General features: G+C 36.2%; 2 protein-coding genes across 4 annotated transcripts; both read right to left on the bottom strand.

Annotated features, from left to right (window-relative positions):
* Positions 1–606: 606 nt before the first annotated feature.
* Positions 607–8,146, bottom strand: LOC127972949 (NLR family CARD domain-containing protein 3). The gene is made up of 7 exons (XM_052576972.1): positions 7,996–8,146; positions 7,791–7,875; positions 6,874–6,981; positions 5,953–6,096; positions 5,556–5,865; positions 4,513–4,759; positions 607–3,597 (listed from the first exon to the last, which is right to left on the bottom strand). The coding sequence occupies exons 2-7, from the start codon at positions 7,829–7,831 to the stop codon at positions 2,009–2,011; spliced, it is 2,439 nt and encodes an 812-aa protein (XP_052432932.1). The 5' UTR covers positions 7,832–7,875; positions 7,996–8,146; the 3' UTR covers positions 607–2,008.
* Positions 8,147–8,582: 436 nt separating this feature from the next.
* On the bottom strand, positions 8,583–18,786 carry LOC127972436 (nuclear mitotic apparatus protein 1). 3 transcript variants are annotated; one of them, XM_052575917.1, is made up of 17 exons: positions 18,674–18,786; positions 17,601–17,650; positions 17,428–17,513; positions 17,230–17,309; positions 17,031–17,116; positions 16,274–16,342; positions 16,104–16,194; positions 15,711–15,858; positions 14,700–14,833; positions 14,499–14,610; positions 14,316–14,421; positions 12,883–13,692; positions 12,533–12,808; positions 9,769–10,011; positions 9,586–9,684; positions 8,950–9,159; positions 8,583–8,800 (listed from the first exon to the last, which is right to left on the bottom strand). In XM_052575917.1, the coding sequence occupies exons 2-17, from the start codon at positions 17,640–17,642 to the stop codon at positions 8,783–8,785; spliced, it is 2,610 nt and encodes an 869-aa protein (XP_052431877.1). In that variant the 5' UTR covers positions 17,643–17,650; positions 18,674–18,786; the 3' UTR covers positions 8,583–8,782. The 3 variants fall into 3 exon arrangements, with proteins under 3 accessions (XP_052431877.1, XP_052431879.1, XP_052431878.1); XM_052575919.1 differs by having other exon boundaries at positions 9,586–9,687; positions 9,859–10,011; XM_052575918.1 differs by lacking the exon at positions 18,674–18,786 and adding an exon at positions 18,213–18,322.
* Positions 18,787–19,704: the final 918 nt, after the last annotated feature.

The raw sequence follows: 19,704 nt of genomic DNA, 5'->3' as shown, positions 1-19,704 counted from the left end.
ATTTTTATCGTACAAGTGTCTCCAAAAACAGAAAGAAAAAAAAATGGCGGAGATGGAAGACTACTGTAGGCTTCCGGACCTCAAAGCGCCTCCTAGAGGAAGAACCGTATAAACGTTTTCAGCCGAAACGTTCTCCACCATATATCCGATGCAGCACATGGCGGGGACTCGGGCAACATCGGCAATCGGAAAACCCGATTTTTATTCTGTACTAGATTTTAGCCTGGGGGCTCTATCCAACCAACACCAATAACTGCACTGTGTTATTTAAACAACTTATGATATTTGCAATAAAATATATGAATAAATTACACATTTAATTGCATTTTTATTTTAATCATGGGGCAACATTTGGCCCCTTTGGCCACTAAACTTACTTTCAGTATTAATTGTTTTTAGTTACGAGTCAATAAGCCTAGAAAAAATATTTCATAAAAAATAATAATTGGATTTTAAAAAATGCATGAAAGTTCCAAATAACTGCAAATGTTTATAGAAATATATAAACACCTTTGCTATAAAGAATGCATATACATTTTATTTAGACAACATGCTAATTTATTATTTTTTTTTTTTTTATAAATTCTATATGGAAAGAAACATCACTCCACCACAAGACACTTTTATTATAAATGTTTGTCATGGACACAGTGGTGATGATCATGCATGAATCGGCAAACCTTTGGCTTTGCAACCCACACTCTTCTTATAAAAAAAAAAAAAAAAAAAAAGAAACAGCTAATTAAATACTACTTTCTCTCAAATCCATCAATTGTCAGTATATATCCACGGACCGGACTAACAGTACATTTTCAACAGTGTAAATCTGAAGCAAATGATGAAAGTAAAATCTATCAATATCTTATTTCTCTCGATTTCTTAAAATCTGAAAAACAACAACTGCTTATTTAAGCAAAGAAAAATGAATAAAAACATAATATCATGCTGCTGTGTCAGGATAATAGTCTATAATTATTCACGTTACTGCTTAATGAATAATGTTTGCTAGATTGTTTTCTTCTTAAGATACTTGTGATTCTGGAAAGCAGGGATTGTTGTTAAAGTGCACATCCCTTTGAAGCACAGTGTAACTTAAACATTTATTAGTGCTATAATTAGCTTTTCTCATTGGCTCAAACTGTAGAAAAGCCTAAGGCAAGCACATCATCATACTGACTCAAACAAGCAAACTGATGTTCTCTGCTCACAACACCAAAAAGAGTTAAAGGAACAGCTCACCCCATAAACCCAACTGAATTTATCATTTACACACCACTGTCTCTCTCAAATCAGTGGATTTTATCAGAACAAAAAAGAATAAGAAAAGTATTCTCCCAATCAATAAAGTCTGCAGTGACCAAAGATGTTATTGATGTAACTACTAATCAAAAGTTTGGTATCTCTAGGATTTTTGTCTCATCTTTCTGAAAATCTCTTCTGTTTTTGATCTAAAATGCAGTAAAACCAAGTGAAACGAAATATTAGAATTTAAAGCATTTCTATTTGAATACATGTTAAGATATAATTTAATTCTGATGTGCAGCTGTTTTTTCAGCATCATTCCTCCAGTCTTCAGAATCACATGATCTTCAGAAATCATTCTTATATGATGATTTGCTTTGCAAGAAACATTTCTAATGCTACATTAAAGATAGTTTCAAATGTTGTATTCGACAATGAAACTTGGAGAAAAGAAAACATATTGACAATAACTAATCAGCATATTCAAATTATTTCTGAAGTATCACACTGATGCACCCAAAATGAAAACAGCTATTTTAAACCAAAATAACATTTCACAAGATCACCATTCCTGATCAAATCTATACAGCCTCGGAAGAGACTTTTCAAAAACATAAAAAATCCAAATGAATCCTAATCTTTTGACCAGAATTATAAATAATGAGCGGGTGAACCATCCCTTTAACTGAATCGTTCCTGTGGGACACTGCATTTAGTTTAGTGTTTCACAGTCCCGCTTAACAGATCAACGCTCTCTTATTTCTTCTTATCTTCCCTGTTTGCCTTCCTCCAGCTCCACCAGACACAACTCCAGATTTCTTCTCCTGTCAGGATCGGTGTTTATATTGCTAATTTTTTTGTTGATGTATTTGACCACCTCTTCTGTGCCTTTGGCTTTGGGGTGGTAGTGACTCAGCAGGTATCCGTGCAGGTTCTCCTCAGTCCCTGGAGTCACCAATCCGATCAGGAAGCGCAGGAACATGTCCAGATGACCACTGGGAGACGCTAGCGCGCGGTCGATGGCAGGACGGTACAGTTCAATCACAGGCCGATCCTTACTTTGACCTTGAAACCAGGACATTTTGCTTTGTTCGATCTCGTTTTTATCATGTTTCCTAAACGCTACATAGACGTACATGGCGGCCATATACTCTTGAACGGTAAGGTGAACAAACTTGAAGATCCAAGTACGAATGTCTTCGCTCTTTCGCTTGACCTCAGTGGTTAATTCATCGCGACTGCGCAAATCTTCATAGGTCAGGCCGACAGACTCCAAATCTTTTACTGTAAACCAATCCCGACCTTCTTTTATCAACTGAAAGGACATTTTCCCCATCATCTCAATAAACGACTTATCTTCATCCCTCCACTTCTGTGCCTCAACGTTACAGCCGCGGTACTTCTCGAAGGAGCGGTTCATCTGCACGACGATCAACTGGGCATAAAACGTTGTGATGCCAGGTGGCTGTTTGCCGTAATCGGGATCTAGAAACCCTCGTTCGAAGATGAACGCCACCATCCAGCTGAAGAGAGGAAGGTGACAGATGACCTCAAGGGCTTTGGAGCGCTTCATGTGGTTATAAACCTTCCTCCCGAGCTCAGGGTCAGTGGTTCTTTTGGTGAAATACTCTTTCTTCTTCTCATCCGTGAATCCTCTTAACTCTACATACCTGTCGATTAGCTCTGAAGGAATTCGGTGGGAGGCAGTGACATGGCTGGTGATCCAAACTCGAGCGTTAGGAAGCAAAGTGCCTTTTATTAGGCTTGTGAGAAGGGCATCTAATGGTGCTTTCTCCCTGGCGCTTGTGATAACTTCATTGTTTTTAAAGTCCAGGTTGTGTTTGCAAAGTTCTAGAGCGTCAATGATGAAGAGACTCAAGCAATCAGGCTTCTCGATGAATTTAATGTCATCGGCTTCTGCAAAAAAGCTACCGAGGAGCTCTAGGAAGCTCGGATTTCCATCTTTCCCAAGGTGCAGCTCTTTTGCTGGCAAAGGGAAGACTAATTGAAAATCCTGATTGTTTTTTCGCTCCATCCAATCAATGATGAACTTATTCACGGCCACCGTTAGACCACAGGCGGGAATTCCCGTCATCATGACCGTACGGATGGGTTTCTGTTCATTAGGAAGGGGTCGAAATATATCGGCGGCTCTGATTTGGGTCTCCTCGATGGTATATGGTCTCTTGTAGACCTCATTCTCGAGGTTGATGGGCTCCCTGCTGCCTCTGATGACTGTTACGGGCTCGACGTAGACGTCGCTGATGTAGCGCTGCCGTCCTGGACGACATCGGCCTTCGTAGAGGTAGTAATAGCGTCGGTCGTGGGCTAATTTCAGGTCATGCTGTAACACGGCTGGAAGGAAACAAAACAAAAGAAAATCAGGGACTGAATATAAAGAAAAAAGAAGTTTTTACACATTACCAGGTTTATTTTACACCACATTCTATACTGAAATGAACTTTGCTTTATAAAAAAACAAAAAGATTCTAATGCATAATGTTGGATGTTGTTCCTTCCATATGTGATGTAAAATACAATTTCAATGTTACAAGAGATTTCCATTTCCAATTAATGCTGAAAGAATCTAATGTATTCTTTCCAAAATTTTACAACAATATGAAGCAGCACAACTGTTTTGAACATTGATAATGTTGATAATAATCAGAAATGTTTCTTGAGCAGCAAATCGTCATATTAGAATGATTTTCTGAAGACACTGAAGACTGGAGGAATGATGAAAACACAGCTGCGCATCATCTATAAATTATATTTTATTCCAGTTTGGATGAGCAAAAAAAAGACTAGAAACTATTTTATTGTTGCTGAAAGTGACTAAGCTTTTATAACATAATACAAACATTTTAAACATTTCAAAAAAAAAAAAAAAAAAAAGGACTTTAAATCTTCTAAATACTGTTATCAACATTTCTACCCTAACATGCAAAGGATCAAAAATAGAATTACAAAAAATTTTATATTATATAAAACACACATTTATCCCATTACTGATCATTAATAACCTAATTATTTAAATGCGTTTCAGAATACAACTCCCAATTTTTTCTTAAAAAAGACTTGTTCATTTTCTTAACCACATGAGACTATGACAGGCAACATGTAAATTATCTTGGAAACATAATGATTTTATTATGAGACAGTTGACATTTTCCTTTTTTTTTTTTTTTTTTATTGTGCATGAAACTAAGCATTTTAGGAGTCTGCCAAGTCTGTCAAACCCCCCCCCAAAAAAAGTTGAATCTGCTGTACCTCTTCTGCAGGTCTTCCTCAGGTATTCCGCCAAAACGTCGTTTCCGACATTTTGTATGCCTCGTATGGTCATATGCAGAGCTTCTCCCAGCCCGCAGACCTCGATCATTTTATCGGCCAGATCCAGCGGGTCATTAAAATCACCAATCTTTGAGGAATACTTCTTGAATCTGCAGTTAGTACTCAGAGAGCGCTTTAGATAGGTGATATCTGATGGATGGAGCTGGTTAAGACACCTCACCATTTGCTGAAGGAGACAGAAAGACAAAAAAAAACACAAGAAGGATCCTGAATCAAACAGGTTTATAGAAACAAACCTTTGGCCACATCGCTCTCTAAAATTACATGTTAATGGCCCCAAATTGAAAAACCTGTTGAGCACAATCCACTACATGCCTTTTCTAGTGAAAGTTTAGACAATTAGCAAGTTCAAGTCTTAAGGTCATTGAGAAATCTCTCAAAGGTCAGTTTGACATTTTTGCATGCTAAAAAATAATGCATAACCTCACATTCACACACTGCCTCCGAAACTTTCATCCATCATAAAATTCAAATCAGGTTAAATTTTCTGCAATTTTAAATCCGTAGCAAGCATTTTGATAGGAAAGGATGACAATTTGTATGCAATAACCTTTAGTTTGACGGTACAAATGTCCACTTCCAGCTCGTCTTTTTGCGGATTTAAATATCATATTTTTGGGAAATAGTCATAACTGAAATTAATAGATCTTTTTTGTAAGTAGTCTAGCAGATATGAAATTCTAATTCTGAGAGCAAATCTTATTTTTTTTCCCCACATAAATATCAGCATCTGCACCAAAATAATTAAAATAATTTATAAAAAATTAAATAAAATTATTAAAATAGAGCTGTTTTTCATTCTCAATTATAAGCACTGTATTCTCACTATCATACTCCATGAGCCATTAAAGATCTATACATTTCAAAAGGATTTTTCAGACTATTATTTCACGTCAGGCTTTAAGTTTCTCAAAGTTTCCTTCTCTTAGAATCTCATCACGAACAGAAAAACATCTACTGACCCTCATCACATGGGGCATGGCGAGGGAGCTGTGCGTGTGTTGAAACTGTAGCCCGGAGCCTTCTGCTGAAGGAGGAGGAGGATCTCTGGGTTCTTCGAAATCTACAACAATTTCATCAAAATCATCGTCGTCTTTCGTGGCCTCTGCCTGCTCCTCCTGCTCCATCTCAGCGCTTTCATTCTGCTGCTCCTGCGGCTCTCTCTCATTCATCTCCGAGTCTCTGTCGTTCTGCTCTCCATCCATCGCTGCTTCTGTCCTTACGTCACTCTGAAGCTCAGGCGGCTCCGCGATCGACGGCTCTCTGTAAATGCTGAATGACAAGAATTGTGAAAATCATCCTCATAGCTTAATTGGAAACATTAAGATTCGTGTGTGTGTGTGTTGTGGATGTGGTTACCTGTGTTGGTTACCATAAGAATCTGCTCCGTGCACTGAGTACTGTGGTTTGAGGACCGGTCCATCGTTGTATATACTGGACTGGTTTGTGTTCGTACGTTCAGTAATCGCAGTCTCAGGCGAATCGGAGCGGTAAAGCCTGACCCTGAAAATACACATGCATGATGTAAATACATAAATGAACCAAGACTGGAATTATGCAGAAAAAAAAAAAAAATAGGTAACACTTTAGAATAAGGTCCAATTCTTACTAATACCTAGTTGCTTATTAGCATGCCTATTATTAACATATTGGCTGTTTATTAGTGCTTATAAAGTACATATAATGCATGACATCCATAATCTTACACAATACCCTAAACTCAACAACTACCTTATAAACTATTAATAAGCAGCAAATTAGGAGTTAACTGAAGCAAAAGGCATAGTTAATGGTTAGTTAATGGTGGGAATTGGACCTTACAATAAATTGTGACCAAATTTTAGCTGTGCATTACAGGAAAAAATATCTTTTTAATTATATCCAGAAGAAAACTTATTGAAATTCATTTCAAAGCATTTTACAATTTTGCTTTAAGTATATTTTCAGGCTTGGTGAGCATAAAATACTTATTTCAACAAAAACAAACTAAGAAATTACATAAAAATTATCTCATTTATTTACTTCAAAACAATAAATGAATCAATTTGAACAAAAAATAAATAAAAAGGAAAGGACATAATTTGAGTTAAGTTTAAAAACGATTGATTCTGTTCATTTGTGGTTTTGTCATGATTGACAATTTGTCAATGATGTCATATCCAAACAGTTCTAATCTGAATCATTATTATTATTATTATTATTATTATTATTATTATTATTAACAGAATGAGACACCAATTATTTTTTTTTGTGTGTGTGTGTTGTTGTATATTACCACACCTTGTTGCAGGTAGTTTTTGTGGAGGTTCTTCAAATTCATCCTCCTCTTCATCTTCATGATCACTTTCCATGGAGCCATAACTGCTGGGCGGCCGGTCCGTCATGATCCTTAAAATACAGTTAACAGCAACATTAAAACATAGAACCAGCAGAGGAAACAAGCATGTGTCTGCTTTGAAATCCTTTCAAGAAATGGAAACTCAGTCCCTGCACAAAACTCAAAAACTGACACCTGTAATTCTGAGGCCAATTGAACTCAAAATGCTTGGCTGGAATCTAATACGCTTCAAAATCAAAGCGAAATCTTCATATTCATACCACTAGTGTTCATGCAAGCCTGAGCAGTTCCTCAAATATCTAAACTAGCAAAGTCTATGCTTCTTTAAATGCATATTGTATTTCAATCCCAATGATTTCACTGACAGAAATGTTGTTTTTGATAAAGTGGCTTGATATTTGATCAGTCAGATTATGTGTCTCCTCACAATAACCCTTGTAACCCTGCTGATCTTCCCAAAAACTGAGGAAGATGCACGATTTGCTGGTTTTTAATGAAATGATAAACAGAATTGGAACGAAAAATGATTCTAGAATGCGAGAACGATATATTTCAGTAATACGGAAACAAACAAAAAGGTATACTTTACGGTGTTTTCAGATACAAACCTGAACTATTACACCAAGGTTAGACGAGGATTTATTAATATAACGTAATGTGTCACTTAATACCTGCCACAGTCACTATTTACAGCGTGTTTAGTCTATCTAATTGTTGTTTTGGATTTAATTATTTTGATTTTAGGACATCCTTAGGTTCTTTGTCTTTGCAGACAAGCTAACGCTAACCCGGTTTAGCTAAACGAAGGTAAACAGGCCGGTTGTGCAAGAACCAACCGTCAAAACCTCAAGACACTTACCGATCCACCTCAGAATCACTATCGTCCCCGAAATTACTCATGATGACGGTTATAGACTCCTTACAAACCGATTACAACACAGCTTCTACCGAAGAAAGTGGAAAAAATATCGATTATAATCGCATGATGAGGAAACTCGCCGCCTGAAAACAATATTTGAGCGATATCAATATCTTAAGCGTGAACTAAGGCGACAAAAACTTACCCAAAACAGCGCTCTAATGTTAAACTGACGTTATTTAAAAGTCAGTTCGATGAATTTAGTAAAAAAAAAAGAAAAAAAAAGAAAGGTGTTCCGTTAAAGCCAAGGCCTTGACAGACTGTGCTTCCTCGCTAAACGACAGGAGAGTCGTCTCCGATCATTCAGATGACGTCACGTTTACTTTCAGTTTCAGTAGCGAATGGGAAAAGACGGCGCAAAATTAAATTTTATTAAATTTAAATTGCAACGCATTTCAGTTCTCCAATGTTTTTTTTTTCTTCTAAACAAAAGATTAGCAAATAAATAGAAAATTTTATACATTCCTGGTTTACTTATGATAATAAAGCATTGCATAAATATTAATAGTAATGTATACAGTACGTCTATAATGCACGATAAAGTAATAAGAAAAATTATGGAAAAAGTAAATAAAAATATATATCATTAAAGGAAGGACGTTAGGAAAGAAAGAAATAGGAATTCGTCCGTAAAACATTATTCCCATAGAAAGTAAATAACCTCTGCTTTAATTTATTTTATTTATGATGATCAACAGTAAAAACGAAACGTTCAAAAACACCACCACAAAGTTCATCACAAAAATCTTTTATTTAAATACATTATTCAAAAAACACATTCAATCAATTTACAAAGTGAACAGAAAAGAAACTAAAACGATCCTGGACAAGTAAGAAATCACGTGTGGAGAAAGAAATCAGAATTAAACAATATTAAAGTGTATTGCCACATAACAGCAGATACATCCAGTCAGGAAAGACGATCAGCTGAGTTAGTTCTCCTGCTCTCCCTAAACACACACAAAACACAATTTTAACAGAAATTGTGCACCATGCATTTGTCTTATACCTCTCACATAAACTCCCAGCTCAAGTGAAGTTTGGTTCATGATTACAGCAATTTGTTATCAACTCCAATGGTGGGTCAAGCTCTTTGTACCTTTTTCTGAGACTTGTTGCGAGGACATTTTCTCAGTGAGAGCGGCGATCTGCTGTTAGCAGTGCTCCTCGCAGGCTGCAGGGCACGACTGGCCGCTGTGGGAGACTTACAGGCTTCCTTACGACGCTTCAGGCCTCGCTGCAGCAAGCTACCTCTTTGGTGTTTTGGTGTGTTAACAATGGTGAACATAACAGACTGCCTTCCCTTAAGCTACAGATGAAAAGAGTAAGGCAGAAAAATTTTATGCATGCATGTATACAGTGGCATGCAAAAGTTTGGGAACCCCTTGCAGAATCTGTGAAAATGTGAAAAATTTTCAAAAAATAAGAGATCATACTAAATGCATGTTATTTTTTATTTAGTACTGAGTAAGATATTGTACATAAAAGATGTTTACATTTAGTGCACAAGACAAAAAAAATGCTGAAATTATTAAAATAACCCCATTCAAAAGTTTGTGTCTTAATTCTGTGTGTGTTTAGCTGGATGATCCGCAACTGTCTTTCTGTTTTGTGATGGTTGTGCATGAGTCCCTTGTTTGTTCTGAACAGTTAAACTGAGAACTGTTCTTCCCAAACTTTCACATGCCACTGTATAGACAGACAAAAACATATATAAACTATAATAATACCTTACCTCGGCATTTGTAAGTCTGTTAGCATGCCTGCTCTTAAGCATCATGGTCCGAGAGATGCAGCTCGCCAACTTCTTTGCCTCACCTGTGCCAATGTACTGCTGCTAAAGGATTGCAATATTACACTTAACTCAAAATATAGATTTCTTAAAAAGGAACAATTTATTGAATCACAAAACACATATTGAGAAATAAGTCTGCATGTGTTTTTTGTTGTTGTTGTTGAGGATCATATTTGGTCGATCAGGGTGTTTTCTGTCCTGGTTGAGTCGTACCTCAGGTGTGTTCAGGTCATGCAGCAGGGATCCTGGTGGTCTGAGAGTCTGGGATTCATGCAGGTGTAAAGCTGCACGCCGCATGCTCTCTTTCGGGTCACCCATCCGTAGGTCCTCATCCGTTAATGTGAATGAGGGAAGCCCCACAGTGGGCTACAGGAGTAGATGAAAAGAGGTATATGTACTGTAAGTACATGTATACTGGAAATATAGCAATAGCCAAAAAAACTTTGTATGGGTCAAAATTATTGATTTTTATTTTATGCCAAAAATCATAAGGAAATTAAGTAAAGATCCTGTTCCATGGAGGTATTTTGAAAATTTCCTACAATAAATAGATCAAAACTTAATTTTTGATTACTAATATGCATTGCTAAGAACTTCATTTGGACAAACTTAAAGAGCCACACAGATGGGAAATCAAAACTTACCTGTATTACAGTGTATGACGTAGCTGTCCATCAGTGTAAACAATGTGCAAAGTAATTAAACCAAAAAATACACGATTTATAAAGTTATTGGCTTCTAAAGTAAGGAGTCGACTCTGAATCGCTGAAACGAGTCGTTATAGATTTCAAATCTTTTGCCCATCTCTATGTACGTCACTAGAACACTTTGCATAATAATCTCCGCCTACCGTCTTGGGAGAAACAAAACTCTGAGCTGCCCCCCCCCACACACACACAGACGCTCTGGTTGGTGTGATAGCATCTTGTCGAGGAGACAGTGCGTTTTTAATTGTAAAGGCAAATTTGTTTTATTTTCACTGCCAAAAAATTAAGATCAGAAGAACCAATGGCTAAAACTCATTTTTACCATAATGCCAGAGCAGTACAACAAATCCCTTTTGTTGTGTTCACAACATTTCACTGATGACTACTTTTCTAATCTCTGTGAGTACAAGGCGGGATTTTCAAAGCGTTGGGCCATAAAAGAGGGTTCATTACCAACTTCATTTAGACCAACGAGCATCTCCGAATCACAACGCGAAGTATGATTATGAAGTTATGTGTTTGTTTTCTCCCGAGCGTCTTATCAGTATGTGTGCTGTCTGCAGCCTTCGTCTGCGCTGATCTTCATTTACAAACACGTCATTAAAATGAAGTGTAACTCTGTGAATACTCAACGAAGAGACATGAGAGAGATATCTATAGAAAGCTTGACATGTCTACTTTAAAAGTAAACAAGTGCTGCCGAAAACAGATATTCTGTGATAAAGTAATCCATATGAAAACATCGCGAAAACTGTTTTTCATGTCTCCCTTCGCACGCCCCCGTGCTGAACACGCTATTCAGATTCAAACTGAAGCGCGGCTTGAATACACCCACACAGAAGAAAAAGCAGCGAGACTGTTCAAGTTTTTTATTTTACTGTTCGCTTCACGGTGAGAGGAATAAGACATAATTCACCCCAAACAGATGCTAACGCATTGTTTACCGTGGAGGTGTGTGCGGAACAACCAATCACACCTGACTATGTTAGTTGACCAATCAGAACACAGTATGCTACCGAAAGGAGGGGTTTAAGGAAATTTAATCTTTTGAACAGCTTCGCACGAACCGTTTGGGGATCTCAAAATGATAATTTTAAATTGATATTTTGACAAAATGACAATGTTTTTTAACCTTGGATGGATTTAAACCTAATGTACAGGACTTATAAACAGTGATAGGATGCTTAGAATTTTCATCTTACTGGCTCTTTAAATGTGGTTTCCTCAATATGTAGATGTTTTTGCATCCTCAGATTCTACATTTTCAAATATTTATATCTCGACCAAACATTGTCCGATCCTAATAAACCATACATCACTGTAAAGATTATTTATTCAGCTTTCAGATTATGTATAAATCTCAATTTTGAAAAATTTACCCTTATGACTGGTTTTGTGGTATGTATATATATATATATATATATATATACTCTATATAAGTATATAAAGTATAAAGTATAGATTGCCATCAAATTAACAGCTAAACATTTAAAAACTAATTTATACTCTGTGGAAAAAAGAAAAATTGCGTTTTTAAAGCAAAATGCATAAAAAAATGGATACATTACAAATAAATGAACAATAAATTAATTACAAGATTCATTGGACCCACAGAACTCAGTCTGAAAAAAAAACAATAGTAATTTAAAATACTTTTTTTAATAAATACACCCCCCCCCATTTCTCCAAAAATATAACTATTTGTTATAAACAATGTTCAAGCAAATTCAATTTTTTTTTATAAAAACTAGGTTTAAAGCAATTTTTCCCTTTTCACATTTTCTAAAATTCAGTGAACCCTCAGATCTAGAATCCCTCAGATAGAATTGAATAAAACCGTTTTTGTTTTCTTTGCACACAAAAAGTATTCTTGCTTCATTAAAATTACGGTTGAACAACTGATGCCACATAGAATATTTTAACAATGTCCTTCCTACGTTTCTGTGCCTTGATCGTGGTGGTACCCTTGCGGTCTACTGAGGGTCAGAAAGCTCTGGGATTTCATCAAAAATATCTTAATTTGTGTTCTGAAGAAGAACGAAGGTCTTATGGGTTTGGAACGACATGAAGGGTGAGCAATTAACGACAGTATTTTCATTTTTGACTAAACTATCCCTTTAAGTGTTAAATGTAAAATGGGAGTGATGAGGTCCAGGGTCTGGAGAAAAAGGTACGCTTACCCTGGACTCCAGCGGGTAGCTGCTCTTCATGTGAGGCAGACAGGCTTTGTTTCGAGCCTGTAGTTCTGCGACACGCATCCAGTCGTCAGCAGCATGCTCTGGTTTATCCTCCACTCCGATACCAGACACATCTTGTGCATTAGCATTAAACGAATCGTTCAGCTCAAAGTTCAAGCTGTCATTGCTGGTGTCCTGCGGTGTTTCCCTGCATCTCACATCCTCAGTGTCATCGGTCATCTTCCTAACCTCCTGCAGATGCCTTTCAGCAGAGTCCAACTAAAACAAAACACAGCTGCACATGAAACAACACCGAAACTTCAAAAAGACAGAAGGATTTGTGGTAAACCAACCCGAGCCTCCAAGCTTTTGACTTTGGCCTCGGCCTGCTCTCGTTCCATCTGAAGATCTTCGACTTCTCTCCTGTTGGCCTGAAGGGAGTTCACGAGAGACTTGTTCATCTCCCATGCCTCCTTGTTTTTACTGCTGTAATGCTGTAACTGTGTGAACATGATCTTGAGCTTCTCCAGGAGCTCCTCATTCTGCTGCTCCCATTGTCGAGCCATGTTTTTAAGAGCAAGAATGGAGCCGTTTTGCTTTTCCACCTTCAGCTCCAGCTGAGCTCGAAGCCTCTCGGATCTCAGATGTTGGTTCTTCATTTCAACTTTAAGAGAATTTATTTGAGTGTCTCTCTCGGAGGCAAGAGCGGAGATTTCGATGTGATGTTCCCTCACAGTCATCTCGAGCTCCTGAGCTTTTACTCTTAGCATTGTTTGATGGCAAAGCTCCAGTTTAAGCTCAGATTCCTTCACTTCGGTCATCTGATTCTGAAGAGACGTACATTTTTCCTTCAACACACTTTTTTGAGCCTCTAAAACAGACCGTTCTTGTTGTTTCTTCACTTCATTTTCACTGTAACGACAGATCTGCTCTTTAAGAGACGTTAGCTCCACTGACAGACCCAGCATTTCTTCTTTTTCTGAAGCAACTGAAGCAGAGTCAAGCTCTTGCTGAAGTTTATTAACCGTGTCCTCATGCTCTCGGCAATTTGATTTGATCACTTCTTTTAAATCAATATTTTGTTCCCTCACAAGCTTCAGCTCATGGTCTAGAGTGTCATACTTGTTCCTCAAATTTGAGATTTCTTCACCTTTTAGGGAAATCTGTTCAGACAAATCCAGATTTGAGTCAGGAAGTTTTTGATTTATTGCATACTAGCAATTCCTACAGTCATAAAGACAAGAAATTCAATAGATATTTAAAAAAAATTAAATCGTGTTACAAAAATCATGTTTAAAACAAAGTAAACAAACCGTTTAAATGCATTTGAAAATTAAGACACTTCAAAAGCTTTAATCTGTTTCAATTAAACTATTTTACACTATTAAACAAATGTTTTTAAATCTAATAATGAAGACATTTAAAAATGTTTATTTAATTCACGTTTTAAAATGTAGTTAAAATAGAAACAAAAAAGGCTTTAACAACAATTTAAAACATGAAATAAAAAGGATTCAACTGAAATGGTTTACAATAAAAAAACTGCACTTTTTAATTTAACTAAATATTAAAGCATGAATTAAAAGTTTTTAATACATTAATCAATTTCAAATCCATTGGCCATTTAAATTTTTTTTTTCTTTTAATCAAAATTTTATATTGCATTATTTCATTGAAAACTGATTGCTTTGTTTTAATTAAGCATCACTAGTCATCCCTACTCACCTCAAAACTGGTTTTACAGGTTAGCAAAACAGAAAGGAGAAAAAAAAACATTGCATCTCACCTGAGAAGCAAAAGTTTGGTTCTCCTTTGTTAATACATCCATCATTTTCTTTTTCTCAGTGTTTTCAGTTTTCAAGTCTTGGCATTGCTTTACAACCTGATGCACTCTGTGGATAAGGGTGTAGGGAAGAATTTGTTTTTAATAATTACCGGAAACCCAAATTTGACCTTTAGTGCACCTCACCTCTCGTTCTTCTCCTGGAGCTCCAGAAGTGCAGCTTTATGCTCCTCCTCCAGCTCTCCTTGTTCCCGCAGCATTCGCTCCACCCGGTGCTGTAACTGTGAAATCACACCCTCTGTGTGCAGAAGAGAGAGAAAAGTTCAACCAGCATCATATCAGAGTACGACAGCTTCTCTAATTCACTCAAGACAGAATACAGGAAACCTTTCTCCAAATTGACGCCGATCTGATTGTTCAGCTCTTTCTTGAGCTTGTCTCTCAAATCTCCTTCATGTGCCAGTTCTTTCCAGAGTCTCTTTAACAACTGAGGCGTGCTCATAACCTCCTGCACTGGAGAGCTGGAGATCAAGATGAGAGTGTGTTATACTGCAGTCACAGTCAGTGTGTGAACACACCGATCATTTCCATGAACTGACCAGATCATTCTGTTATAATCTGTTAAAATCGTAGGGCAGAAAAGTGTAAGGGAAAAGTTAACTGGTAATGGGTTAAGAATAGGACTCAAAGATTTGACAAAAAATATATGTTTTATCTGATGGCCAGGCAAGTATGTTTTTCTCTGGAACCACAAAAGAATGATGCATTTTCATTTTAATTAGCTATGCATCTTTATGTGTGGATGTAAAGGTGTCGTTTTTGTATTTTTCTTCTATAATGAAAACCAAATGAATAAAAAGTTACAATATTTGAAAATGTACAATGAGCTGGATATTATATAACTATAATGCAACTCAAATATAGAAATAATTATCTTACATTCACATTCAAATTTTTTTTTTACCAAAAATACAATCGGATCAGTAATGCAGTGAAATCTTTAACAATTTAAAAACTGTTTTCTGTGTGAATGCATTTTAAAATGTAATTTATTCCCGTGATGCACAGCTGTATTTCCAGCATCATTCCTCCAGTCTTCAGTGTCACATGATCTTCAGAAATCATGATACTACGCTAATTCGCTGCTTAAGAAACATTTCTGAGTATTATCAATGTTGAAAACTGTTAACATTTTAGATGACACTGATGCTTTTTATTTTTCAAGATTCACTGATGAATAGAAAAGTTCAAGAGAACTGCATTTATTTGAACTTAAAATCTTCTCTTTCCTGCCACTTTTGATTAATTTAATGCATCCTTGATAAATAAAAGTATCCGTTTCTTTCTTTCTGACCCCCGGCTGTTGAGTGGTAGTGTGTACAATCTACCAGGACCCACCTGACGGAGCTGCAGGACACGGTGAAATGCTCTTGAAACTGAACTCTGCGAGGGTTTCGGCCTTGGCTGAAGATCAGGGACTCGTCATCGGTGTATGAAGGCGAGCAGCAGCTGTTCTCGCTGCTGGAGGTGGAGAAAGTCATGACAGCTAGAGAACGAGACCGACAGAAGATCAATAAACATTAACATCACTCGTTTATTCCTTTACTTTAACTCCACATCAGCATGCAAAGCTTTCCCGGTTTATAAAACTGAATATAGACTGCTTTTATTAAAAACTACTTCTACTTTAGTGTATGAGCCGAGAAACAAGATTTCTTTGGAAGACTTGCATCGACTCAAAGTTAGTTTTACAGGCAGTGGATTACTTAATGTGATCATGTGGCTGCTTACATGCTTTGGTGAGGAATCGATCTAGGCCTTCGTCTAAGGACAGACCATCAGCATCATCTTCTACGAAGTGAAACATGGATGCGATCATCAACTGAGACAGAAACACAGAGAGAGAGTGATTTGTAAATGCACAGACGTCACAGAGCGGTCGGTCAGTACTGAACACTCACCCCTGTCTTTGTGTCCAAAGGCACCATGTTGTATGTTTTAAAACCACAATAACAAAGAACAAGGATCACCTGTAAACACACACACACAAACACACACACATAACAAACATAAGTTTTTTTTTTTACACCAATACAACACTAAAAGTGCATTCAAATGTATTTTCTAATATGGAAAAAATTAAAAATAAACTGTTTATTGTTGAATCGCACTAAGCTTTTTGATATTAAATTAATTTACCTTTATTTGGAAACATTTTCAAAATAAGACTTACTTGCATGTATTCAAGATTCAAGATTAATTTTTCAAAAACATGAAACTATTTAGTTTTTGAAAGTTCTTTTTAAAAGAGTAAATTAATAATAATAAAAGTAATGTTCAAAGGTTTACACAACCATTAGACAAAACCTTAAATGCTTGCATGTGTGTTTTTTGTTGGCAATGACACGTGACAAACTCATGTGATGTAATATGATATCGTGAGAATATGGAGCTCCTACTTTTCTCAAAAAAACAAAGCATATGGATAATCATGTAAACCTAGTGTCCATCTTGAAATATCAGTACCAATACAAAGTTATTCTAACGCTTACTTCATAAAAATCTGTAAATAATTCACAGCAGAAAGAGACATGAACCAAAAACACTTGTAGGACAGAAAGTATGTAGTAGATTTTGAGCAAGAGTTTCAGAAGACTTTCTAGGGAACTATTTGAACTATTCACATCAGAATAAACGGTGTCCCATCACGGAGCGCACCTTGGCAAGCTGAAGCTCCAGATCCACTCCCTGACTGATTTTCCATAACATGAGGAAGGCCTGTCTCGAGCTGAACTGGAAGTCAGCTGCATGTAGAAGGAAATAAAGGTAAAGGAAACCCCGCTGTGACCCAGAACCCAACCTGCATTATCCACTGACCCGCTGTGACCCAGGACTGGTTTGGGGCGTTCATACTCACCCTGTAGCATACTGAAGATCATTTCCATCACATTAGGAGACGGTGACACCAGCAAACCATCACAGAAATCTTTCCCCTGCCTACAAACAAAGACACACGTTAACCATTACATCTGAATGTGATGCATTGTGATTCAAATGTCAGAAACACAAAAATTAGGTTACGAAACGGCATTTCTATCATAACCATCACACTCACACTCTGTAGGCAAACTGAAGGAGTCGATGGCCATCAATCATCTGGATGATTTTGGTCAAGGGCTCCTCAGGATAAACACTGTTGATCTGTCAGAAGAACATCAGTGTCTGTAAACATCTGTTTATATGTAATGGCAGGTTAAAAAGCATTACAAGTAGACAGAGTCGACTTACCCACGACAACAGCGCTGCTTCTTTCACCTCATTCAACTGCATGATGGTCACTTAAAATAGAGAGTTTAGATGATACATACATTTATGAGCCTTGACCACAAAACCAGTCAGGGTACATTAATTAAATAGAGATTCGAATAAGCAAGCTTTCCATTGATGTATGGTTTGTTAGGAGGACAATATGTGGCCAAGATTCAACAATTTGAAAATATGGAATCTGAGGGTGCAAAAAAAGTAAATACATAAATCAATAAAATAATGAGAAAATAGCCTTTAAAAAGTTGTTCAAATTAAGTTTTTCGCAGTGCATAATTAAGTCTTAAAATATTTACGGCAGGAAATTTACTAAATATCTTCATGGATACATGATCTTATCTTAATATCATAATGATTTTTGTCATAAAAGAAAAATCAATAAATTTTACCCATACAAATGTATTTCAAATACGTGTTTCCTTGCTACTTATGACAGCTACTTTATAATTTTATAACAAAATAACAGTAGATCACATACTCAAGATCTGATTCAAATCCACAGCTGGCAGAAATACAGAGTCTACAGACACATCAACTATAAAACACATGCTAACACACAAGAGCCATTAATATTACATGTCAGTCAGTGTTGCCAAGTCCGCTGTTTTCCCGCCGAATTGGGCTCCTTTAAAACTGTTGCCGCGGGTTTAAGCAAAAGACCCCAATAACTTGATATTTATACCCTGGAGTGTGAATTAAATTGTAGGAGCGGATCCCCGGAATAAAATCATTTATTTTATTCCTCGGAACACGGCGAACCCCTGTCAAAACGCGATAGGGTTAGTTTTGTTGGCAACCCGTAGACACAAGCAAATACTGAATAATCATAACAGCGATTGTAAAATAAAAAAAAAATTGAAACTCTATAATTAACCGGCACAACTTTAGGTATTTAAAGACTCTTTACCATTTTAAAACATGAAACGCGAAATTATGACAGTTTCAAACATAAATGGTTTCAAACAATTCAAGTTTGGTTCATCTTCGATATAATATACGGCAGGTATAATATAAATTAAAGAAACAGAGATGTTTACCGTAATTTTATGATTAAACAACAGGCCTGTGCTGTATTCTTGTCACCTACAAAACATAATCAATAATGATAACAAAAGACGCAGCTGGCGATTATTAGTCATTTATATATAGGATGACGTCATTTAAAAAAAACAACAACAAAAAAACTTTTTCCTCTGCGTCCATTGGCTATCATATATTACGTGACCAATGGAAACACTGTTTTTCCCGAAACGTCATTAAAAAAAAATAATACGCTTATAACTTCTTAGAATAAATGTGTCTATAAATAAATAAATCAAGAAAGATAAATCACAGTCGACATCCTTATCCTTGGGAGTTTCAATGCTTTTCTATCATATATTTTAATAATCGTAAATTAGACAAGGTTATCATTCGAAAGCTTGAATACACACAATTCATCATCCGATAACCTTATTAGAATTTAACTTTTTTAAACTATGCAAATATGAATAATATTATAATTCCTTTAATAATAATAAAACTGCATATATGTTTAGTCATCTTGTTCATGGACAATAATTTGTTACCTGACTATACACTTAAGTCTGAATGCAATCCACTGATAATCAAGAGCTTGACTGTTAAAAGGACTTCTGACAAATCAGACTTCATGAATTCAGATTATGAATCCCAGTAGAAATACTTTTTATTGAACACCTGGTTGTCTGAAGATTTCACACAATCAGAAATTTCATATCATTAAATTTCTATTATTGAACGCTTTTACAGTCTCTCATAATCTGATCATCTTGTATTATCAACTGATACTGATACATTTCATGTAAATTGTATTAATATAAGATTTTTCTGACTTGTTCATGCATTATCTCAAATTTCCTGGCAAAAACTGAAAATTATGTAAGAAAAAAAAATCTTTAATTGTTCACATTTTAATATACAAGCCGTGTACTTACACATCCAAAATATACATCTTGCAGCTGTAAATTTAAATTACACGTTTTAAAAAGGTAAAACATTATATATCTCATTATATAGCTAATTTATTCTTTATTGAAATCAAATAGCT

Source organism: Carassius gibelio, chromosome B15, assembly GCF_023724105.1.
Source record: "Carassius gibelio isolate Cgi1373 ecotype wild population from Czech Republic chromosome B15, carGib1.2-hapl.c, whole genome shotgun sequence".
NCBI classification, from domain to species: Eukaryota; Metazoa; Chordata; class Actinopteri; order Cypriniformes; family Cyprinidae; genus Carassius; species Carassius gibelio.
This window is presented reverse-complemented; position numbering and strand designations above follow the sequence as displayed.

Bases quoted from the DNA above. Each gene is read 5' to 3' on its own strand.
- LOC127972949 (XM_052576972.1), bottom strand. From the start codon at position 7,831: ATGAGTAATTTCGGGGACGATAGTGATTCTGAGGTGGATCG. The intron at 6,982-7,790 runs GTAAGTGTCTTG...CTGTATTTTAAG, and splicing joins AGTGATTCTGAGGTGGATCG to GATCATGACGGACCGGCCGC. The intron at 4,760-5,555 runs GTCAGTAGATGT...TGTCTCCTTCAG, and splicing joins CCATGCCCCATGTGATGAGG to CAAATGGTGAGGTGTCTTAA.
- LOC127972436 (XM_052575917.1), bottom strand. From the start codon at position 17,642: ATGCAGTTGAATGAGGTGAAAGAAGCAGCGCTGTTGTCGTGG. The intron at 17,310-17,427 runs GTGAGTGTGATG...CTTTGTTTGTAG, and splicing joins CTTCAGTTTGCCTACAGAGT to GCAGGGGAAAGATTTCTGTG. The intron at 13,693-14,315 runs GTGAGATGCAAT...TTGTCTGAACAG, and splicing joins ACCAAACTTTTGCTTCTCAG to ATTTCCCTAAAAGGTGAAGA.